The following is a 25923-nucleotide window of genomic DNA, read 5'->3' as shown; positions in this document are numbered from 1 at the left end:
TGCCCAAGACAGGAAGGGGCCGGGGGGGGAGGGGGAAGGGAGAAACTCCAAACAACTCCTCCCTCAAGCCCCTCCTCCCCACACAAACCAATGTGATATAAGCAAATGCAGTTTTTTCACAGTGTAGCCATAAAAAAAAAAAAAAGCCTGGAGCCAGACAGTTACACAAGTGCTGTCCTTAAGCCCGCAGCTCAGCAATGTGAAGCGGAACATCAGGATTCTTTTTCAGTTGCCTCTTTTTTTTAATTTATTTATTTATTTAGTCAGTAGCCTGATTCAATATTGCAAACACCTTCACAACATCCAAAAAACAAACAAACAAACAAAAAAAAAAAAAAACAAAAAAACAAAAACAAATTGTTTCATCCAGAACATGTATCTAACGATTTTTTTTTCCCTTTTCCAACCTCATGGGAATTTAAAAGTAAAAAAATAAAACAGTAAAACTATGACAACAGCACCTTGACATTGTTTTAATTCCAACGCTATCAGAAGGTAAAAGCAGTAAACGGATATAATACTAACAGGAATAAAGATACTTACTGTCTAAAATGTAAACGGAATGTTTTGGTTCAAATTTTTTTTTCTGAAAGAGGACAGTTTATCATCAATTCACAATTGAAGCAGCATGCAATTTTATTATTTTTTTAAACTTTTTACGTTTTCAATTCTTGGCAACGGCAACAAACCACAATGTTATCGAGGAATGTAATGCAGAGACTTATTTGTTTTAGTTGTGCGCAAATGACGTTTGTTCCCCTTCAGGTCATGGATATGTTCAATAAATAGATTGTGGAACCACTGTACTGTATAAACTTCAGTTATACATGCAGTCCATAAAATTATTATTTTACTGAATAATTTACCCTGTTATGTATATATACAAATAGATAATTTTGTCTCAATATAATCTATACAACACGAATCCACTATCTTCCCCTTTTAATGGTCAATGTACATACACAGGAAGTGTCTATTCTTATAAACCGCCAGCCAACTCTCTTTTTGTTATCCATGGTGAGAGCTCGCACATAAGACTGGGTAGTTCGGCACTGGGAATTCCAATGCCTCTTGTCTATGCCCCTGCAACCCTCTTTTGTGTAACCTTTGGGATTGCATTTGGTCTCATAGAAGTATTGCTTCAGTTGGCCTTTGGGTACTGGGACTTTTTCCAGGACCGTAACCGTTGCACCAGACATGTCCACTGCAGTCTTTTTCTCTGCTGCTGTTACCCACTCACTAGTACTGTCACACACGCTCAGCTCCCCACGGCGAGCAGGGTCAGAGTGGCGCCGGACCCTCATGGACATATTTGCTGCATCCAAGTAATTTTTGTACTCCTCAAGCAGAAAGAGCAATGGGGGCTCCAAAGGCACTTGACTGCTTAGCATAACCCGAGACGTGTACAAGTCAGCATCCTTGTTTTCCTCACTGGGCTGGATGTCCTGCTCCTCATCTAGAAGCTCCTCTATGACATGTTCAAAAGTGCCTGCCAATGATGTCAGTCCTCTTGAACCAGTGTTGGGCCCACTTAGGCTCTCCAGAGTCCCATGGGTCCGAAGACCTGGGTAAGCCAAGCTGCCTAGTCCTCTGACACTTGCTTCTTTCATAGGGGCAGCTTTCATGCAACTGAAGTATGAAATAACCATAGTAAGGAAAAGGATGGTCATCACTCTTCTTACTTGGTGGAACTGTTAAGGACAAGACAAAAAACAGAGATTTAAAATTTCATAGGGGCCAAAAAAAAAAAAAATCCATATCCATTTAGTTGACCCGAGAGGAGAAAAGTTTACTTATGTAACAGCTGTTATGAACATCAGCAGCACAAAGGTGTAGATTAATATCAATGGTGCATTATTGTTTCCATTTTATGAAAAGACACTCAACATTTGTCCCTTGATTTATATCTTCAGCTAACACATAAGCCAATGAATAGGCAATCCTGCCCAAGGTCCTTCATTAGTAAATGTCACACTTCAGATACTATATAGGCCTAAGATTTAATGACCTTCCATTTGTGGTGCAAGTGTAACAGTAGATTAGAAATGGCACTAAACATCCACAGTACAATGGTAATAATTTGAAGAGTTTCAGAGATTGTCTGTTACAAAAAGAACAGGAGGATTTGTGGCACCTTAGAGACTAACCAATTTATTTGAGCATAAGCTTTTGTGGGCTACAGCTCACTTCATCGGATGCATTCATTCATCATGAAGTGAGCTGTAGCTCACGAAAACTCATGCTCAAATAAATTGGTTAGTCTCTAAGGTGCCACAAGTCCTCCTTTTATTTTTGCGGATACAGACTAACACGGCCACTACTCTGAAACCTGTCTGTTACAAGTACACAGCTATGTATTTTAACCCTGATGTAGAAGTTGAGATGTAAAGTAAGGCTACCTTCTCTTGGCTATTAAAACAAATTTGAGGTTGTGTAGGTCACAACATGAACATTCTGGGCAAAAAGTAATTAGCTATGCATTTAGTCCTTATCCATACTGCAGCTTGAACTATGCTAGCAACAGCCATACTAAATAAAAGCTGCTCTGTCAGAACCCTCTCCAGCAACTGTTTTCCTGTGTGGTTGTTGCTCATGTGGGTCAAACAAGATTTCCATTCTGAGTGCGCGCACAGGTATTTTATTCCGAGGAGTGTTGTGGCCCAAACCGTGTCACAGCCTGCCTGCCTGAGGTTGTCTATAGCATATGTGGACACAACCACCATAACCTGTAACTATGGTTTGAAAAATACCTTCATTCACCAATAGAAACTATACAATTACTGAGGGTTGGCAAGCCTACCTCTTGCCTAAAAGCAGGTGTGTACAGAAATTGACTATGCAACCAGACAAACCATCACAGAGTTAATACTATAATAAACACTTAAAATACAGCCTAAGTAAATACATTGTTTGTATCACACACACACACATTTCAACACACGTTATATTGAAAGGACAATAATAAAACCGCTGTACGGTAACTTAGAAGGGCCAAATTCTACCGTCTTTATTCAGGCAAGCTTGCTGTTGAACGCAGCATTGATTTCAACAGTTTTGCCTGAGTAAGAATGGTAACATTTGGCTCCAGTGCTTGAGCACAGCGGAGCTAGCATGAACCAGCCATTAGGGCCCTGCCACCCCCCACCCCCAGGAGTTTTAAATATCATGACTGTCTGGTTTGCCTTCTGTGTCTCACACTTGGCCCACAGTCTGTGGTGTGAGATGGGCAAGGTGAGAGAAATGCTTGCCATGTGTGATAAGGCAAACAGCATGCAGTATGGAAGAGGAAGTGTGAGGGAGTGGTTTATTTATTATCAAACCCCACAACACACACCCAGTAGAATTAACAAAATTTGTTCCTATCAGCACCTCAGAGAGTCTGCTTGCATGTCTATCCACCTCCCCTTTGTTTTGTCTTTTCAGATTATAAGCGCTTCCAGGCAGGAATTGTCTCTTGCTATGTATGTCTGTACAGTGCACATTTTAGATGCTACATTGCACATTTTAGGTGCTCCTTTAATAAGAAATCCATACAATCCTTGAAACCCCTTAGCGACAAAGAGAGCTGTGTTTGCTGATCTGAATGTGCTGCTACAACATCTTCTAAGTCCACTTGTTACTTTTGCCCCCTTCTGATCCCTGCTCAAGCCAGTTCACTAGTAAGCAATGGCATTGTTCACATTTTTGAAGCAGCAGCTAATGTTCATTTCAGTGCTTTTGAAGTTCATTCGGAAGTACCTCATACTTGGCATGCACACTGGAGTAAATGCTATATTTGTCTGGCAACAGGGTGCTCTGCAGAAGTCTTACTTCATCTCCTACAAATAGTCTGTGGGAAACCAGTACTCCCAAATTCGCAAGTAGAAAAGACCAAACTCACATGCTAGAGGGACACTGCCCAGGTTTTAAGGCCCAACATTCACTTAGTGAAGGGTTATTTCTTTCAAGAGGAATTTACTTGAGGATCTCCCCAGCTCAACTCACCCCTTATGTCCAAGTCATCCTTCCTGTTTAAGTGTGTCACTGTGGCACAGACACATTGAAATTAAACAAACCTGATGCCTGTGATTCACAGGAACATAGTATTTGCTCTAATGATGAGGAACAACCATATTTTGTACATGAATGGTGTTTTTCATCCTTTGGATCTCAAAGTATCTTACAGACTGGGTATCATTATTAATATAAACATAGATTTATCTTACTGACAGACAGGGCACCTATGGCACTGAGAGATTATGCTCCCATTGGTTCAGCTGCACCCAAGAACTGAGCCACTGAAAAAATCTGTAAACATTTTGAAAATTCTCCCCTCAGTGATTTGCCCAAGATCACACAACAAGTTAGCAGCAGAGCTAGGAACAGACCAAGATCTTATGGCTTCCATTCAAGTACTCATTACTGTTGTTATTATTTATATTACAATAGTGCCCAGAGGCCCCAGCCAGTATCAAAGCTCCATTGTACAGGGAGCTGTACAAGAATAAAATAAAAGACAGTCCCTATGCCAAAAACCTTACAGTCTAAATAAGGATTAGACATGCCAGGTGGATGTAAAACACAACAGGGTGGGGAGGGGAGAGACAAAGGTAAGTGCAATAAGGACACACATATGAGCTAGGTGTACAGTTTGGGGGCCTCAAAGTTTGTTTTAAAATTAGGCAAGTAAATGAGTGACAGAATGAATCACTAACAGACTACCTACCTAGGCAGTTTACAGCGGGCATCATGATAGCAATGGGGTTTAAGAAGGGATTTGAAGGAGAAGAGACTAGTGGCTCTGCAAAATGATTTAAGACGTACATTTCACCAGTAGTGGCTTAGCCGTTTTGCTGGCCAAGGTGGAAAATGTTTTTGGCCCCTCCCCTCCCCATGAGTGACTGAGAGGCGGGGGGAAAGCCAGCCAAAACTGAGTGGCACAGCAGTTCAGCACCTCTGGAAGTTGGCATCCAGATGATTGCCCTACACCCCCCTAATCCTCCCCCAGAGTCAGCCATAAGAGATCTTGTGAAAAAGAGGCATGACAGTGCTTGTGGGAGACAAAAAAAAAAAAAAGAAAAGAAAAGTTCAATCTATTAGTCCACAGATATCCTCTGCCAGCTGGCCATTGGTCCATCCAGTCTGTCACTGCTCAATACCTACTGCTTCAGTCAGTTACCACCCACAATGCACCTAACCAGTTCTTCCCTACATCATGGTAGAAAAGAATCCACCCTAATCCTGATCAATTTACACATGACATAGATTTATCTTTATCGTGCATAAGTAATCTGGAGGGATGGGGGCTGAAGTCCAATTAGGCTTTCAATCCTATTAACAATCCTCTCAGCCATCTCCTACATTGCCAGATTTTCATGATGATAGCGCACATGTGGATTTGTTGATACAAGAGGTCACCATACCATGGCTTTTTTTCCTTTTAGCAATTTAGCCTGGCAGCAAACAGAAAAACTATATCTGGAATCCACCCTTAAGGCACCATAAACACACATTTCTGATAAGTGAATCTTGGGACCCTAAAATGTCAACAGTCTCCCCTTTAAACGAGTTATGGGTCAAGTACCAATGGATATGTAACATCTCAAAGGATGGGTCTGTCTGTATTTCTTTATAGAGAAAAGAGACTGTTAGTAACTTGTGCATTGGGCACAATCATCATCCCTGGCAAAGAATGATGTCCAAATGTGCTAATGTGGAGGGAAATCCTTTTAACACATACAAAACCTTATCATTTCATAGGCAACAGTGTGCTCATAGTGGAAGCACAGATGCAGTCACAGGAAGTCTGCTAATCTTGTAATGATGAAGTCACAATGGAATGAGAGTGTTAAATCTCAGTGCTCAGATAAAATTCTTTCAGCCACTTTCAAAAGCTGGAGACTTTTTCTTTGTTACTTTAAAAGTATTACCCCAGGCACTGAAAATGTACTGATGAATGCAAGGTTCATATCTCACTTAAGGAATTGGTACCAGATCCTTAATATTGTAATATCCATATCAAAAGGGTCTCTGGAAACAGTTATTACAGTTTGAATGTGAGTTTTCAGTTCTTTCCCTTCTGCTCCCAGATCAATAGAGTTATTGCCTGTTCCATTACAGTACATGTCTTGTAAATCCAAATACCAGTACAGATTATGTATGCACTCCTGTTTGCTGCTTAGCTACTATGCTGTATGAGCCAGAGGAGGGAAAAAGAGAAGAGAGCTGTATTTGCCTATCTTCCAATCTGCTTTTCTAACAGCATTTCTAAATATCCTTTACTATTGTATCCGTGCAGGCGGGTGAGGGTGGGGAGGGGATTCATCCATCCAGAATCAGTGCAGTACTTTCCTTTTCCATGTGGAAAGACAACCTCAATGAAACCTTGCACGGAGGTGCCTCAGCAATTCTAGGAATCTGTGCACAGGGCTGGGCTATAACAATTGTCCCTTCCCCACACAGGCAAAAAGTGACAAATATACCTAGAAGTTAATGCAGCATGCATGCCCTTTCACTTTCCCAGGAGGGCCCCAGGGCACAGAGCCAAAAGGTGTGAAATGGGACCACTAAGCCAGTACAGATGCACACGGCTCCTCTGTGGATCGTCCTTTTTCTGTAGCAGATCCATGGGGATCTCTGGGGTATTCCAGGCTTTGGGGACAGAATCTCTGCCTTTTTTGCTAGGGAGAGTGTGGTGGCCAACTTTCTGCAGTAACTCAGTTTTCCTCCCTGCCAGAGCTTTCCTGCCACTGCTTTTTCTTTTGGTCAACCAGGGCAAGATCTCCCACTTCAACTCAAAACACAGACCAGGGCCTGATCCTGCATGTTCTTTATGGGTGCTGTTACTTCTTTCCATCAGTTATGCTCTGAGATGATGTGTTTGGCTTTAACACAAGTTTGACACAATACACTTTTTAATATTAGTTTGTATTGTGATAGCAACTAGAAGCCCTGACTGAGAACAAAGCCCCATTATGCTAGGCACTCTACGTGCACATTGTAGGGGATGGTCCCTGGCCCAAAGAGTTTACAGTATACATAGCCTAGATAAAGGAAGAACCATTTTGGCAGAAGGGGAACTGGGGCACATAGAAATTAAGAGAATTCTCCAAGATCACACAGGAAGCCTGTGGCAGAGCTAAGGAACTGAAATGAGGTCTCCTGAGTCTCAGCCCAGTGTTTTGACCACAGAAACATCCTTCTTCCCTAATACAGCATGTCAGAGCAAAAACAACAAAAAGTGAGGTCATACACCACATGGGCCTGAGCTCAGATAAACCTGTCCTGGTTTGCACTGGTGTAATGCCACTGAAGTCAATGGAATTACATTGGTGTAAGTGAGGTCTGAAGTAGGCCATGTAACTGTAACAATCGGAAGGCAACCGGTTACATGCGGGCCTTGCCAATTATCCAGGACTAGTTTACATCTGAAGTTAATTACATATCTGCATAATCCCTCCAATAAAACAAATACTTTCATTTAATGAGACTTCATTGAAATATAAAATAGTATAATTATATAGATACGTAATTTAAGCAGATTCTAAAAAGATTAACAGGTCCTATTTCCAACAGAGAGACCTAGTCAATAGCTGTGCATAAGTACATTTCTCCACTGGATCTTGACACTAAAGCCACATGGTTTTGAAAGTTAAAATAAAGGAAACAAATTAGGCAGTGAATTGTACATGAGGCCTTTAAATTCATCAGAATGGAACCCCAGGTGGGAGATAAAAGTAGCAGCAAGAAACTATTCAATTTCTGTCTTGCCATTTTCTAAGATATTTTTTTAAGTTCAATTTGCTAAATTTTATTGAAGGGCACAGACATGAGTTCCTGCTCTATGTATCATTACAGAAGCGTGTGAACAGATACCAAAATGAAATGCATGTCAGCACATGATTTGCAAAGACTAAATGTACTGAGAACAAACAAGATTAACTTTTAACGCATGCATAACTGGATGTTTGATGCATGTAGGTTATCCTTAGGGGTATTTATACATCCAACTTTATAATTATTTTTAATTACTGAAATCAAAGGAAAAAACCACATGCACAAGTCACAATCTAAGGAATTAGCGTGTTCGTAAATTGTTGCATGATGTGAGGGAAGAATTATTCCCTATTCATGCTGGTGCTTATTGCTTCCTCAGGTAATAATACCAACCAGCTATGTTGCCAGAGATGGCAGCGATGGAACTACACAAGCTAGGTGCTATTTGGAAGTAAAGCTGCAAGAAGGTCTGAGTTTGTTGCAAACCACATCTTGCGAAAATGAGATATTCTTATTGTCTCACAAGAGTGTATGACAGCTGCTATACAACAATAATACATTGTATAGCCGTGATAGCCAACCTGTGGCTCTGGGGAAGTATATCTCTATTCAGGGTACCATATGGGGTTTTTGAGGAGTCCCCAAGTTTGACCAGAGCTCTTGCACCCAAGAAAGAGGGGAAATGCCAAGAGCAATCAGGGGAGAGGAAAGGAAAGAGGTAAACTGAGTCTCAGAAAGCCACAAAACAATTGTGCCATGCTGTCCTGACATTACATTGAAATATTAGCTTGGTGGTGCTGCTGGTAGCACTTGTCCTATAAATTCCTGGGACTGGGAAAGCTATGGGGCAAGGATGGTGGTGGGGAGATGGTTCCCCCAAATTACAGGGAGGCATGCCCAGCTGTTCCAATGGTACAAAACAGACTCCTCCCTCCACCCCATACCCAAGGTCGTCTTAACCCCCAAAAATACTTGAGGCAGGAGCTCCTGGTAGCACCTCCATCAGGCTGACCTCTGAGAGGCTCACTGTCCCCACTTCGAGAGGTGGAGACAATGCAGAAAGTGGCAGCACAGGTAGGTGAGGAAATGGCAGGACAGCCTTCCAAGCCTAGCGGCTCAGTGATGTCACAACTCTTGTTCACCTTCATTTCAGCAGAGCGGTGATATCCTTTGGGTGGGGTGCGGGTGTGTGTGTGCATGAACATTCTGTTCGCTAGCTGGGAATGGGTGAGAGAGGATGGATCACTGGATGATTACCTGTTTTGTTCATTCCCTCTGGGGCACCTGGCATTGGCTACTGTCGGAAGAAAGGATACTGGGCTAGATGCACCTTTGGTCTGACCCAGTCTGGCCTTTTTAACGTTCTTCTTATTTTTAATACTTCTACAATGGAAAATGGTTGTTTAGCTCACCACACACACAGCCTTCCAGATGTTTGTATGACACTGAGCACCTTGAAGACCTGGTCTGGATTGGGTAGGGCGACCATATATCCAGTGTTGGCCGGGACAGTCTCTTTTTTAAGCCCTGTACTGGCTGTCCTGACTTTTTCTTCTTTTTTAAAAGGTAGCATTTGTCCCGTTTGCTCTGGCTGACTTGATCTGCTGGCAGGAGCAAACAGGACCAATGCCTACTTTTGTCCAAAAAGTGGGGTGCAGTGTGGAGGAACTGGGGAGGGGGGGTGGTGGCAAGTGGAGATGCCAACCCCCTGCAGCGGGGGAGGCAGAGTTGGGGAAGTGTTCCAGCATGGCAGAAGGGTTCCAGCAACAGGCTGACAGACTCCTGAGGGGTCCCCCTCACAGGATTCTAGCCACGGGCCAACAGCCTCAAGGGGCTGGGAGGGGAGAGTTCCAGCCACGGGCAACAGTCTCGTGCAGGAGGGATGGGGGGGGGCCTCAGACGAGCAGCTGGGAGTATCCAGTTTTCTCTTTGGGAAATATGGTCACCTTAGGATTGGGGCCTCTGAGCACAACCATAGTGAATAAAAACAACAGCAGCTTTCCAAAAAGGAGTTCACCTTCTGATAAGAGGCCACAGGTGGAACACTCCACTCAAAAGGGGAATAATTTTCAGAAACTTGTGAGCATGTGAATATGGGACTATCACTGAAACAGTTCTACAGACTGAGCTACAGAAAGTGCTAATGAGTATCCACTTATACAGGATAATGCACTAATCAGAAAATAGCTTAGAATTGAAATAACTAACAATGCAGAAGGAGCACCACTCAAATATCTTAGCTACCAACAGGTTCATTTTACTTACCAGGAGCTGAGTATGGTGGGGCGGGGAGGGATGCACCATTCTATAAGAACTATACCAGGGGTTAGTTTCTTGCACCATTCTATAAGAACTATACCAGGGGTTCTCAAACTGGGGGTTGGAACCCCGTCAGGGAGTCACAAAGTTATTACATAGGGGATCGCAAGCTACCAGCCTCCACCCAAATCCCGCTTTGCCTCCAGCATTTATAATGGTGTTAAATATATAAAGACGTGTTTTTTAATTTATAAGGGGGGAGGTCACACTCAGAGGCTTGCTATGTGAAAGGGGTCACCAATACTAAAGTTTGAGAACCACTGAACTATACAGAAAAGGCATAACTTCCAGGAGTGACATCCAAGCATCAGCAAAGGCTGATCATTGGAAGCAACACTGATTTCCAAACAGAGGTTAGCTCTGAAAACTGCATGCAACAATCTTAGCACCACTTACACTTGTGATATTACATCAAAGGATTGATTCAGCAGAAACATTGAACAGCTCTTTTGTGACAAGACAGATTCCTTTATGGAACTGATCACTCCTTTTAACTCTGCGTGAAATATAACCAGCCTATGTCAAAATTTAGCCAGTTCCACACTGAGGGTAGTTTTCTCTTCTTAATCAGTGAACAAGCCACGATTTGCTCAAGCCACTCTCCTTCAATAGCCAAATTAGGGTTGCCAACCCTCCAGGATTGTCCAGGAGTCTCCAGGAATTAAAGATTAATCTTTAATTAAAGATTATGTTGTGATGAAATCTCCAGGAATACATCCAACCAAAATTGGCAACCCTAAGAGCCATTAGTACTGAAACTCATGCCTAGCTGGATTGCAGCCATGATCATGCTGGCACACGAGTTGTCATACCAGTTTTATTTAGTGCTTAGGTTGCCTATCAGCAATGGGAAAGCTTGCAGAACCTCCCAAATAAGAACATTGCTGCAAGCAGTAATTCCTTTCTGGCCACCTATATGGCCACATAGGTGGCAGTTTGGATCAGATGTAAGCAATAGACAATGCATGTCTCATGTTGCTAGGAAGACTAAAGGTTAGGAAGTATAATGCTCAGGTGACACATCTGTCCCATGATATGGGCAGACAGACAAGGCTGTACAACCTCAACTGGCCCTCAGTGTGCTTTCTAGATAGGAAGAAAGCAATAGGGACACTACACTCATTTGTTCTAGGCAAGATACTTATCTGTGTTGAGGTCCTGACTGTGTGTGGCTTTGATCTAGGTGACAGAATAGCTGACTGGATACCTTGCTGTTAGCCATAGTCAGTCCTCAAAATGAAATAAATCAACAGTTTGCTGTGATGATCATGAACCAAAAACTGGAAATGCCTGTTATCAGAGCTCTGACCGTATTAACATAAACTGTGTCTGTATTTGTTAGCAGTGTTGACAGTCATCTTCTGTCCATCCACCCAAAGTTTGGACTTCTCTCAAAACATGCTGAGTCCATTCATCAGCATGGCATCTCTGTGGGGATACTTTCCATTTATGGGCAAGGGTTAAAGCTTACATTCAGATTCCAGAGTGGCTTCAGGGAGTCTGATAAAGCCAGGAGTCCAAAATTCCATGGAATGTAAAGGACAATATTGGTTTGTTAGCAACAATCTGATTGGCTAGTGGTTGAGCTTGGGAAGGTTGAAAAGCCTCCATCGTCTATGCCATGGTGGGGAATTTTTGTTGAACACAGACATAAATACTCATTAGAAAGCTAAACCACCTGTCACGGCACTAAAGCAGCGTGTGGGGAATTGCTGCATGTGTTCCACTTTGACTCCGTGCTTTGAATCTTTGAAGATAACAGGTTACTCACCAGTAGCAATATTAAAATATTACCAGAATTGCAATACAGACATTTGGATATGGAGCACACGCTTTTTTTTTAAAAAAAATTGATAACGATGATATATAATTTCTGATTACAAGCATCATGCAGTAGCGTTCACAGTATCATTGTGGTAAATCAAGGCGGGTTTTTTTTTTAAATAGATTCTAATGAATACAAGACAGCAGCCTTACAGAAAATACAGGGTAAGAGTCAGATAACTCTTGTCAGGCCCCTGTCCTTGCTCCCAAATGTAAATGGAATGACTTCTTTTCTTGAAGGAATATTCCGCTGTTTTGTATTTCTATAAAGGTGGAACATTGAAATGATTTCTTTCCCGACAATTAAAAAAAAGTTGGTTTGCCCCTTCCCTGAGCAACTGTTTTTTTATAGTTTATTAATAAATGTATGGGTTTTTTCCCCAATTTTCCATGGTAGTTAATTCAGCAAGTGGTAACAGAGGTTTATTTCATACTTGTCACTAGATCTAGTGACAGGCTCCCTGCAACCCTGAGACATTATTTCCATCAGAATTAAAAGGTTCACTGCTCTGGTAAATCCCAGAAGGGCATAGGGGGCCAAATCCTTAGCTGGTGTAAACTGGTAAATGGAGCTATGGTGATTTACACCAGCCGAGGCTTTGTCCCAGTATTTCCATGGACCGATCTTGTGGGAATGAAATTAAATGGGGTTACCACCCGAACAGCTGCATCAGAGCAGCACAATCTTTTGCCATACAGAAGACAGGTTCCAGTGAGACAGACTCCTCACGGACAGATGTATATTTGGGAATGATGATGTTTTCAGTACAACTCTATAACAAAGGTGGCTGATTGGAGTGTAGATGGTTTCCCAAACATGACTCTCCCCCCGAAATGTATCCTGTAACTATTTGCAGAAGTGTACAAGTAGCTCTAACATACCTGTAAGCAGTGATATGTAAAAGACAGCCTGTCCCAAGCTAACACTCCGCCCTCCAGAATGCTTTGCTTCTAGGAAATCCCCTCCTCCCCCAGCTGTGTTTGAGTGTGGACGTGGTCTTGTTGCCAAGATACAGCTCTTGTTGCCAGACCCCTCAAGCTCCAAAGAGGGAAGAACACACATGTTATTAAGTAATTAAGTAACATATCTATGAAGCGGCTTCCGGGCCAGCCCCTTCCCGCAGATTCTGCTGCCTTCCAGGGAAGGAGAGCCGCTGTTCAGATAGCTGAAGAGAATGAGGAAGCAAACGTTAACTGAGGAAAATATAATGGTTCCCCATTCCAAAGAAAAACTAAACAAAAGACAAAAAAGCCACAAAAAAGGATACAAAGTAGGCTACCCAGAAATAACCTTCCTATCAGAAATAGAAAACAGCTCTGTATATGGACAGATGGACAAAGAACCAGGTCCAGTAACTCTTGAGAGGTATTACTCTGAAAAAAATAAAGTGCAAGAGGACACAGATCGAGTATTTGAATTTCTGTAGTCCCTCCCTACTTGTATAAATTCTAACATTTTTATAGCGCTTGTCATCTGAGATCTCTAAGTGCTTTAAAGACATTAAGCCTAAGCCCCACAACACGTGTGTGAGGGAGGAATTGTATTAAAAATCCCATTTTCCTGATGGGTAGACTGAAGCACAGAGAGATTTAAGTAACTTACCCAAGGTCACACAGCAAATCAGTGCTGAGCCAGGAAAAGAACACAGAAGCCCAAACTCCCAGTCCCCTGCTCTAGCCACTACAGAACATAGCCTACCCATTCATATTACTCATACATTTTGCAAAGCTCTCTTTAGCAACACTGGATTCACTCTGTTTCTTACTCAGAAAGAGGCAGGGCTGCTCATTAAAACCTTAAGGGTATTATTTTGAATACATATGCTAGCTCACTCCCATCTGTGTTGTTAATTAGTTCCTGACTGTAGGTTAAATGTAGGGCATGTCGTCACGAGCCCAAGGTGGGGTGGCCAGACCTCCTGCTCTTGCCATATGGCTTTCTTTTTCCCTCCCCCCTTCACTCTTCAGTTTTTAACCTGATCTCCCTGCTTCTAATATGTGGGCTCAGCAACAACAACAACAAATATTGTTAAAATTGAAATGACATGCTAATGTAGAAACATGCTCTTCCATGCTCAGGCAGCTCTTCCAGAGTATTGATTTGAGACACATCACAGCTTCCGTGGCCCATACACAATGATTATGCTCCAAGTGAAAGCAGCTTCAGAAAAGCTGAAAATAACTATTCCACGTGTAGAACAACTACTGCACAAGTAGGTGATAGCCAGGGCTGCAAAAAACATTGCCCTAGGAGGACTGCATAATATGTTGCCAGGAACATGAAGGTCACCCCTTAATTTGTTTAAAATGGAGAAGAACAGAGCTGCCCCATTTGTAATACAGATACATTCCCTGGGGAGAGGATGAGATCCAGTATGCAGAGCTCCATCTCGATCCAAGCAATGGGAAAAAAATCAAGATGGAGGCAGGCATATTGGATTCCATCATCTCCAAGGCCACATCTCTCTATTCAACGTAAGACAGCCCTGGGTCATATCACATAATTCAATGGATCACATTTTGGGGTACACTTGAAGATTACCAATCATCAGAAGTGCTAAGAACTTGCAACTCCCAGCAAAATCAATTCCCAGTGAGCTGAAGTTGATTACAGAAGTAAATTGCAGGTGCTCTGCACCCATCAGAATTTGGCCCTAAATCTGTTTGCTTCAGAGTAGCCTTTGTTTAAACTCGTTCATGGCTTTACTCTGTCCTGTTTTCCATTTCTCATTTAATGGCTACTGGCCCATTAGCAAGGAGGTTATAGAAGAATTTTCCAAATGCATGATTTTAATATTCTCAGACAATTTGGGGGCTCTATTCAGCAAAAGGTCAATGTTGAACCAAGTTAAGACAAATCCAGGTGATTGAGCTTTTTGCACTACTTCTGTGGAACTATCACCCTCAGATTTGCCAAAACCATAGGCAGAGGCTCCATAGAGATTTAGGGCTCAGCTCTCTTACAGCCTTATATCATTTTATTATTCAATTTAGTCTTGCAGAATCTTATTCTCCCACTGGTCCTGGGTGAACTTTTGGTTTAGAATGGGCAAATAAATCATCATTATTTTTTTCATTTATTTTTATCATTGTTAGGCTGGAAAAGTAAATTTTGTGCCAGGGTTGGTAAACGTTATGACAATTTTATAGGGCAACTTTAAGAGGGACTTAAAAACACCGCATCATTTGGCCCGTGCTCCAAGGAAAACATGTCACCGAGATATGGGACAGGGTTCTTTAACAAACCAGATTCTGTCCAGGGAAACTAGGTATCTTTGTTTATGAGTACCACCGTTACAGTGCTGGATGTTTCTGTGCTGTTACATGCAGTTGTATTGCCCTGATTTTTCGCCCTACTGAGTGCATGTGGATAAACAATTGCTTAGCTCACCTTTCTACTGTTTCCTTTAAGAGGCTCCTGCATATTCCAGGCTGTTTCCCTCATACAGAAAAAAAACTTTGCAAAACTTCTCTTTGCTGCTCATAAAAAAAAGAAGAACAAAAAACAAGGACCTCCTTGCTGACCAAATCTGCATGATGCATCTGTGGTGAGCTGCCAATATTTTGCAGTGAAAAGATAATCTGTGACTTTGTCACAAGCCATAATGTTCAGATTTGGATCCAAACCCTATGGAAGTTCAGAGGTGTTCAGATCTGGTTTTGGTTCAGCCCACTAGGGCTGAAGGACGGTAAGGATAAAGGGTAGCCATGAAGTTCATGACTTCACCATAATTCATCTGTGTTTGGATCTTAGGCACTGGTTTAGACTCACTGCCAACTTGGCTTGTTTGTGGTTTTTCTTCCCCCTTGGATTCAGCTGTCAGCATTCAGAGTGAAGCCTATCATCACAACTATTTGTCTTTTGGCATTTATGTTCTAATCAGATCAGATGATCAACTCATGAGGAGCAGAAACATCAACTGAAGATCCAAGTATGAGAGCAGGAAGCCAGCAGACTCTCATTTATCTGAGAACACCAAGAATCAAGTCCTAACAATGACCAGGAGCCCTTGCCAAGAATATTCACACTAGCAACAGGGACACCGTTATTCTTAAGCAGGAGCGACTGATTTCATTAATTCAGCCCTTAAATAAAACTAAATATATGTAAGTAGTTTCTTTTCATCTCAGGATCTCAAGCACTTACAGGGTGCATGTCCATTTTAGAGATGGACAAACTAAGGCCCAGTAAGATTAAGGATGTTGGCAAATTCAAACAGTCATTGACAAAGCTGGTTAAAGAATCCAGAGATTATGATGTTTAGTTCCCTGCTCTAAACAATGCTGTATTTCCTCAGGAGCTCTTATGTTCAAATAAAGCAGTGTTTTACTCATCTTGGATGAGACAAGGGTTGAGAGGATTGAGAGGTTGTACTAGGATTGAGAGGTTGTATGTTTGATTCTACCATCTCCTTTAGACACTTAATATAAGATCCCATGAATATTGGTTAGGGTGAGAGGAAAAGGATTCTAGTCCAGTGCTTGCTGCTAAATAAATAATCATGATGCAGAAGCATGTGTTGAGGTCTTTTAAACCCCTATGTTTGTACAACGATATTTTTGCTCAAGAGTCCTCCCTATAATTGAGACATATGTTTTTTTGCCAGCAGCCTACTCTTACACAACACTGCATACATATGTGTGCCTATGTGGCTACTGTACTGTAATAGGCCAGCTTCTGCTCTCAGATGTGCATACATAACTAGAATTGCAATCAATGGGAGCCTCTCAGATATCTGAGATCATAATTTGATATAGTGAACACTAACCATATGACTCTCTATAATGTAGCATAGTATAAGACTTCTGCATTTGTGCTCCTAACTTGAATATAAAGGATTCTCTTTATATCACAATAACTCATTGAATCCCAAGAGAAACTTAGGAAATATAGATTAGTCATCTACCATAATATAGTGTGTGACTGTAATCGTAGGTTCTAAAGTTTCTGAGAAATAACCAGAGTCATCATTTAAAAGGACAAGATGCTAAGTAAATATTATAGACTAATGGCTGGGACTTTCAAAGTTGCCTAAGAGTTAGATTCTCAACTTCCATTGGAATTCAGTGGGAGTTGGGGGCCTCAATCTTTTAGACATCTTTGAAAACCCTAGCTTAATGGCTGTATACTGGCTATCTTAAGTCTACCTTTAAGTCTCTGAAACCAGTCTCCTATGTGAAGTCAGGGAGAAATATTTAGAAAAAAGATTATATGGGTTCTGGGAGGTAGGGAGTGCAGAGAAACACTCTAGCGTTCTGTATGAACAACTCCTGATGGCTGCACCAGGGAAGTGCATACTCCCAAATGGAAGGCAAGTACTATAATTTCCATCAACCAGAAGGAAATATGAAACATTTAAGAGGGGAAATTGTCATTGCCCTCCTTCATTCTGGGTTTCTCTGAGCCAGCCACACATAGAATAGAATAATCCACTCTTCATTGTACAATGTATGGAGTAGCTAAACACACATCTGCATATCCCTCCCACAGTTCAACCTCAATATTGTATTTAAAGATTGGGTTCAGAATTTCAGCCACTTTCAAATCAATGGGAGTTTTGCAATTTACTTCAATGCAGAGAGGATCTCATCCTCAAGAGTCACAGCCTCAAAAAATTCTTGGAATTTCTATTAAAAAAACTTTCCTGCACAATAAAATTATTTTAAATTAGTTTTCACGTAAATGAAAAATCAAATCCTTAAAGGGATTTTGCAATCATGTATTTGGCGCACGCTTTGTATATGCAATTGAGTCTCAATGACACCTGTAACAAACCCAGAGAAATTTAACTTGCAAATATTTCCCTAGTAATAATATAAAGTTAAATAGGCATCTGATTTACTGAAAGTGTTCCTTCTTGTTTATTTGTTCACACCGCATAAAGAGGACTGTGTGAATACTAGAGTTTTCTGCCTCATCAGAAAAGTCATAGACACAACTTTAATGCATAAATATTTTAAAAACAAAGACGCCATGCACTGGTAAACCTAGTTTCTGTCTACTCAGAGCAGTTAATATTAATAGCCTCATCACTAATTTCAGTTTTCAAGAGTTGCTTACACAAAAAGTTGTTGGCATGTCTGGCAAATGTGTGGAATTTATCTCTAGGTGGCGATAGTAGTTCAGATTTTGAGCTACTCAGATCTACAAATACTTCTCCAGAATTTAGCAATAAGTATTCTTTTTATCCCATAGAATTAACTCTTGTAATTATTCTACTCTGAAATTAAAGCAACGTCCCTATTTTCTTTAAATTTATAATACAGTCTGAAATTAAGTAATATGATTTCTGCATTTTGCTGTCAGAGTATATGGAAAAAGGCAAATAGATTTAATGGACCCAAAATTAAGGCACCTTTATGGAATAAAGAGCCATTAAATTTCAAGCATTTTAGAGGACTTAGAAAAAAACTCATATGGATTGTCATGCTTTCAATTTTGTACACAATTGCCATGGAAAGAAATTACAAAGTCTTAATTAACTAGTTTAAAAGAGAATTACTTCATGGAAAGATACTACATTCTTAGTGAGGTAAATATACAACTACTGCAGCATGATGACAGCTGTCACGAATGCATGAAAAGTTATTATATGAAGTCTTATGGAACTCATCTTCAGACAATTCGTGTAGCTATTAGTGATGCCTAGATTATGCAGTAATGGGACATTTTGGGACTGGTAATATCAGAATAACTAAGGGACTATAATCACATATAGTCGGTATCATCCTAGCAAATCCTTTGTTTATACTACAAAATAAAAACAACCTGTTTTCTCCTCCCTTCCTTTTCATTTTGTATACTTGAGTGATTTATAAAGAATTGGAATTAATACTTCCTGTGATTGAAACTAGGATACTTGTTTTTTTGCACACCTAGTTTAACAAAGTTGATATAGCATGACTAGCAAATACGTGGTTAATGTAATCAGATCCTCAATATATTAGCAGATCCTCAGCTAGTTTAAGTCAATCTGGCTCAGCTGAAATCAATGCAGCTATTTTACACCAGCTGAGGATCTGCCCCAGTATGGTGAAGAAAGTGAAAAATTAAGACCCTGAACGAGCAAACACACTTTTGCATAAATTTACTCATGTGAATATTTGCACAGATGTCAGTGAGACTTCTCATTTGAGCATAGTTACCCACATACATGTTTGAAGGATCAGGACCTAAAATTATAGCAATACATGCCTAGCATAAAATAATGTTATGTGGTATTCCAACAGAACAGCTGTCCTAATAACACACCTGTCTAGTCCAAAAACTAAAGTATTTTCTTCCCTCTGATGCTGTGTCTTCTAGTATTTAAAGAAGTCTGCCTCCAAGTGGCATAAGGATTTAATCTGGCAACATCATCTGTTACACAATGTAGTCAGTATAAGAGCAAGTTGTTCGAATGCACTGTGTAGTTAATGTACATTATTATTGTGGCAGCATCTAGGAGTCCAATCATGGGCCAGGATCCCATAGCGCTAGGTGCTGTACAAACACAGTACAAAAGGTCAGCGTCCTACCCCAACGAGTTTACAATCCAGCTCTGAGACAAGAGACAACAGATGGAAACAGTCAGATAGGGGAGCACAAAGCAACAATGAGACAATAGTGGTCAGCAGGATACACAGTGGTCACAGCTTACCAGCTGTCAGTCTCAGTTCCAGCTGCACATCAGTCAGCTTGTTTAAAAGCACACCTGTACTGCTTGATCACTGCAATAAGATGTGTTAAAGGGGATATTACTCACCTTTTTCCTTTTTTGGAACCAGAGATTGTAATTTGTTCCACTACTTCTCATTTCAGTAATATTTAAAAAAAAATTACAAATCTAGTACTCAACTTTAACTGTTCTTAAAAACACCTATTTAAAATGCAGTTCACTGTTTGATATCACAGAGTGTGCCAGCATATGAACTGCTTTCAGAGATGATTGAGAGAGTCTTTCAATTAAGCAGCAATTTTGCAATTAGGAGTACTCATAACAATCATTTGAAAACAAGTCAAGACAAGTAAGTAATTACCCTACTAAAAGGATATAGCTGCTTACATCAGAGCCTCCAGTACCCCACGCAGTGCATAACATGAGATTTTTCACTGTAGGCAGATGACACATGCTTAACACTATGTTTCAGCCATTTATATAAATCTATAAGGCAGACACTTAAAATAAATTTGATGGCCTTTTATTTTTAAAGCAGTAGTGTACTCACTATAGCAGTGTGAAAGCTCACTGATCTCCACTCTCAGATTTACACACACAAAGTTTGAGATTCTTCTGCCCATAACTTCTCCTTGACTTCTGCTTTCCTATGTGCACCCTTGAGGGCCTATTAACTGAGCTAACAGTGCAACTTCTTCAGCTATTATGTTCGATTGTTTACGGTGAGACAGTACTGTAGAGATAATAAGTTAAAACTGCAGGCTTCTTTCAGCTCTGGATCTTCATTATGTGTGCGACTTTAAAAAAGATTTATTGGATGTTTATTTTCCTATGTGTGTCTTGACTGCACATTAGAAAGATGAATTTTAAAAATGTAACTCTGTACTGTGTTTTCAGCTGGGTCGTGCAGTCCTCCTGTGGCAACATATAAACTAATGTGTTTTATGTTTGAAAGCATATTGATGAGAGCCAGCCTTTTCAGTTTAGCCTCCTCATCCCCTTACAAAATACAATATACACTTGCCCTCCCCTTCACCCCTCTACCCCCGCTCCCCTATTCCAACAGAGTTATTCAGATAAGAATTAAAATGTTGTTGATCCTTACAGCTTGCTCTAACCTGACTTTACAGCCTTATAATGACGGCACCTCTCTGCAGTGCTAGAAAGCAAAGAATGCTGTGGACCTGAACACAAGGCATAAAATTTATAAATGGGTTTCCCGAGCTGTGGTTCAGTGAAGTTGAACATTAAGTGGTAGTACTATGGCAGAAAATTTGTTCATGTTATGGAGCCTTGTAGAAAGGCTCTTCTTGGGTGTGTTAACTAACAGTGACTATCAGCACTTTTCAAGTGATTTTATATTTGAGGCCAAGTTGTGGCTTTGGTCTGAGCCCAGAGTAAGTGGCAGCATGCTATTGTGCTGCCCCAAGAGTGGACCAGAAGAGAGTCTCAATGTGCCTCACAGATTCCCCCACAGTCTGAGGGACAGTCCTGCATCTAGTCTGTTTGCACACCTAAAGCACCACACATGTGCAGTGGGAGGAGATGTAATGCCTCTGTGAAGACTGTCTCCTCCTGCACATCCACCCATGGTTCGGATAGCTAGGACATGGCTGCCGGGAGCCTTATACCCACTTACATCACTGCACAGCTACACAAATCAGGCCACCTTTGGGTCAACGGTAATGCAAATGCTGTGGGGGCAATTTTGATTCCCATACTCACATTAAGTAGTATCTTACTCTGCAAGTAGATCCATTGATTCCAGTCAGACTATTCAAGGACTAAACTACTATTCAATGTGATTAAGGGATGAGAAAGTGGCCCTAAATCAATATTATGACCTTTTACTGTGAGGTGACTGATTAAACACATACAAATAAAGGACCAGATTACAAACTTCTTACTCATGCTGGTGAACAACTATCCACCCAAAATAAGTGGGACTAGTTGGATGACTAACTGTTCATGTGTATAAGCAAGAGGTTCAAAGCCTGGCCCTATGTGTGGATATGTATGAAATACCATAGATTTTTTTATGTATATGTATTTTTATCAAACCACGAATTACAGATACACAAATACTTGCTGAAGAGAATATATCACCGGGATAGATTCCCTGCATACATTAAAACTCAGTTACTAGAAACATAAATAAATAATGACTATTGATCTCACAATGGTAATAACCTCAAAACAGCAACCTATAATAAAGTGAAAGTAAAATGTACATTGTAAAAAACTTTAATGTTCAAGTGAAGACACTAATAGCATCTCCGGAATTAAAAAGAATGATGTCCATGATTATAACATTTTACTCTTTTAATGTCGTAAAATTATATTTTAAAAAAATCAGTAGGATATTGCAAGGTATCCAAATCATTAATTCAGTTTTGACCATCCAAAACCACTTACCATTTAATTCTAATTCCTTTTCAGAGGAAAGAGAACTATTTTCAATCTAGCCATGAAATTAAAACAAAGACAGAAAAAAAACACCATTATTTTACCATCTTCCCAATTCTTAAAAGAGAGAACACATAGCTATTATCTAATTTACTCAAAGATAGAAACTTTTACACCCTGAAGAGTTCTCTTCTTCATTCATTGCACACAGAGTATAATCTGTTTAATTATTTACTGAATACTTTCATATTCTTTCCTCAGTTTAACACAAAGTTGATGAAAAGGACAAAGACTTTATGGTATTGGAATTCCAGTTATGGTAACCAACATGTTTTAAATTCCAGTAAAGGTTACATTTCAACAAGTGTATCTTTCCATTCACCTACTGTACCTCAGTTGATATATAGATACATTATTCTGAGCTGCGGTCAATGAGTTTCTTCTCCTTATACTCAAACATTCCATTTATAGTTTCAGGCAATATGTTACACATACACTTATGTATGCCCACTGCCAAAACTGCACTGCTTAATTCCTTACAGCTATAATAGCTTGAAGCGGTCCATGTCATAGCCAAATAACCTTAAATCTGGAGGAAATCTAATGTTGCATAAAGCAAACAATGAAAGTTCATGCATTACTTTTATGACTATATTAAAAAAACAGTCCTGAACATGAGAATGTAAAGTATCAAAGTTTAACAATGAAGAAAAGATGTAAAATGTTTGAACCCAAATGTATTTATTTACTACGCTGTTTTGCAGCTTTTCCTGTAGTATGCTCTATTGTAAAAGGTGTTTAGCACACAGAATTACATCAGTGTAACCAGCAAACTATTATTGCTGAAAGAGATAGAGTACTGGGAAGATTACTCTGAGACTTAGAAATCCACTTTGCCTTCATTCCTGTCAATGTACATGCCTTTACTCTCCTCAGAAAGTGTTCACTGGTTATTGCACAGACCGACTGGGGGAAACACCTCATTGCAAGTTCAGTTAAGACATACACATAAGCTAACGGTGATGACAGATCTCTCATGCTCTGCGCATCTCACGCCAGCTGTACAGAGGCAGCTATACGTCCCTCATTCATTACGGGTGCATCATTTGCTAAATATGACGCTTTAGCAGAATACAAGCGGGCTGGAGTGGCTCGTAGCTCGCGAAGATTTAGTTGGGGATTGGTCCTGCTTCGAGCAGGGGGTTGGACTAGATGACCTCCTGAGGTCCCTTCCAACCCTGAGATTCTATGATTCTAAGATCCATGGAAGACCTTCCAGTCCCCAGCAGGGAATTGAGATCGGTGGTGACAGCTAGCTAGCCTCGCTCCCCCTTTCCTTCGGCCGCAAGCTGCTGTTCAACCACCGGCCAGCAGAGGGCCACCTTCCCCACCAAAACTCCCCTCGCTCGCTCCCAACCTTCGCACCGGCGCACGGACGGCGTGCGCCCCGCGGGGCTGTTTTGTATTGCAGCCTTAGCTCCGGCCGCCGCCGCCGCCCCCCCCGTGGCACGCTCGTTGCCTCAGCCCCTGCAGCAGCGCTCGGGCAAGCTGTGTCGCTGAGCCTGCCCGTGGCCGCACCCCCCGGGGGATCCCCGTCCCCAGCCAGCCACCCTGCGCAATCCCCGTCTCCATTACAGCGCACGGGGCTCTTTGCCCCCGGCTCTGCCAGGGCTTGGAGCGACGGGGAAGCCCTGGCGGCCAGACACTCTTCTCGGGTCCCCCTTCGCTCTGGACCGAGCTCCAAGCCGCCGCCGGGAGACCGGACCGGGGGGCGGGGCAGGGGACAGGCTGGGAACCGCGCCACCCCCACCTGGCTCCGAGCAAGCCCAGCTGCGCTGCCTGCTACCTGCCCAGCCCCTGCCGCGGCGCACGGGGCGGACAGGTGTCTGCGCGCGCCGGCGGGGCGCTCTCCCGAGCCCAGCGGAGCCTGCAGGGAACAAAGGCGGCTGGGGGCGCTCCTGAGCGGGGAGAGGGGAAGGACCCCCAGTCCCATGACCCCCTAACTCAGCCTCACCCCGGCTCGCATCCCCCCCTCCGCCCATGGGCGCCCAGCTCCCGAACTCCAGAGCCCTGGATCCCCCGTCTCCTCTTCCCCCAGCCTTGGATCCCCCCGAGCCGCGCCCCCAGGCCCCCTTCCTGCCCATCCTCCCTAGGCACTCCCCTCTGCACGGGATCCCCTCCTCTCCCCGGCCTGCGTCTCTCCCGCTTCCCCGGGCTCACACTGCGCCAGGGGCTGCCCGCCCCCAGGGGCTGGCTCATGGGAAGGGGAAGCCCAGCCAGAAGTTGCCCCTGGCGGCCCCCCGCCCGTGCCCAGCCCTGACACTCAACTTTCCCGGCCAGGCGGCCGCGCTGGCGGAGAAGAGTGAGTTAGTTCGGGCCAAGAGACGCCTCGTACCTTGTTGTCCACGCAAAGCCTGCTCGGGTCGCTCCGGAAAGTCACATCCTCTCCGAGCCGCCCAGTCCCACCAGCCGCCTCCTGCAGCCCCAGCAACACAGGAGGCAGCTCAAGTGTCTCATCAAAGCTTTATGAAGGGTGGGAGGGCAGCAGAGTTGTTGTGAGGCTCAGATCCCCCCCACTCCCACCCCCACTCCCCGGCTGGTGCAGGAGCCTCTCACACAAGCCTCTGCCTTGGCTTCTTCTCACTCAGGAATTATTTAGATCTCCGTTTGGGCGTCTATTGGTCAAACTGTCTCCAGCAAGCAGCTCCAGCGAGCCCGAGCCACCAGCGCCGGGTTGCTTGGCTTAAAGGAACCGCACGCCTTTTCCCTTCCATCGCAGCCGAGTGGGACAAGCCCCTCACTCAGCAGAGCACTGCCAGCCCTTCCCTCTTTCCCTAAACTTCTTGCCCTGAAGGGGTCCGATCAACAACCCCCCTGGCCTCTTTATTCTATGCTAGTTAGTAATACACTCTCCAATCAGTTAATACCGGGGGGGGATCCCCCAGAATTTCCCTCCCCCGATAATTATTCTGATTCACACACTTCGGCTTCCACAGCTGCTGACTCAGGTCTACTGCCTGCTCCTTAGTTTGCAACTTCTATATCCCTGCTACAAGGCAAAAGTGGTGTTTGACTTTACTAAAGAAACGCAGAGAAACCGAGAAATGACAACGAAGAACCACATCAAAATAAAACCCACCAGGAGTCTGAGCCTGCACCTAAATCTCTTAAACGCGGGAGAATACTAGTTTACGTGTTAGTATATTAAACAAACCAGATCCATTTAAGTATAGCTCCCTCACTGACCCCTTCATAGTTTGCTTTTAAGGATGCAATCAAGATAATAAGCATTGTTTATTAATGAACGCTCCAGATAACGTTACGCTAGTCACTTTCTGGAGACACGCAGGGGCATATTTGCACAATCTAGACAGCCTAAAGACTTTCTCGGAGGCATAACAACAGACAGAAATCCAAAACCCACCTTTTATTTTTAGTGGCTACTTGTACAAGTCAATATCAACAGCGCTGCATGTGGGACCTCTGACGAAACTCCCAAATTGGCTCTGGTTTGGGGGGTGTTTTTCTTCCCCCTTCAAAAATCTGGCTTGCTGGTTTCCCCTTCTGTTTATGCAGCAAATAGATTAAATTATTGATAGTGGAAATTGCATAGTGGAGGTAATAATGGAATCCTCTGAGTGAGTAGCTCCATTTGATCTTGGTAAAAACAGAAAGATTTCATGCTCGCTCGCTCGCTAGGGTTAGCTCAAGCTTCATCAGACCTCTAGCGCTCTGAATGGGAGTGTGGGTGGGAAGCCACACGAGCGCTTGCTCTACACGCTTGACGTGTATGTCATATGATACCCTGGCTGCCTCGCATAGACACACTACTGCATGGATTACAAGAATCAAAATACCCTGCATTGAGAATGATGCATCTTTTATTAACAGGGTTTCGTTTCAGTGCCTTACACATGTTTATGATGTTCTCACTTGAGTTGCTCCCATTTCCCCCAAAACA

General features: G+C 42.4%; 1 protein-coding gene across 2 annotated transcripts; it reads right to left on the bottom strand.

Annotated features, from left to right (window-relative positions):
- Positions 1-594: 594 nt before the first annotated feature.
- Positions 595-25676, bottom strand: BDNF (brain derived neurotrophic factor). 2 transcript variants are annotated; one of them, XM_084632473.1, is made up of 2 exons: positions 25387-25676; positions 595-1691 (listed from the first exon to the last, which is right to left on the bottom strand). In XM_084632473.1, exon 2 carries the CDS (start codon positions 1668-1670, stop codon positions 930-932), a length of 741 nt encoding a protein of 246 aa, XP_084488599.1. In that variant the 5' UTR covers positions 1671-1691; positions 25387-25676; the 3' UTR covers positions 595-929. The 2 variants fall into 2 exon arrangements, with proteins under 2 accessions (XP_084488599.1, XP_084488600.1); XM_084632474.1 differs by lacking the exon at positions 25387-25676 and adding an exon at positions 24358-24581.
- Positions 25677-25923: the final 247 nt, after the last annotated feature.

The sequence above is a fragment of the Lepidochelys olivacea genome (genome assembly GCF_965140295.1).
Source record: "Lepidochelys olivacea isolate rLepOli2 genome assembly, chromosome: 6".
NCBI classification, from domain to species: domain Eukaryota; kingdom Metazoa; phylum Chordata; order Testudines; family Cheloniidae; genus Lepidochelys; species Lepidochelys olivacea.
This window is presented reverse-complemented; position numbering and strand designations above follow the sequence as displayed.

What these genes read in the sequence shown, in the direction of transcription:
- BDNF (XM_084632473.1), bottom strand. Translation starts at nt 1,670, where the DNA reads ATGACCATCCTTTTCCTTACTATGGTTATTTCATACTTCAGTTGCATG.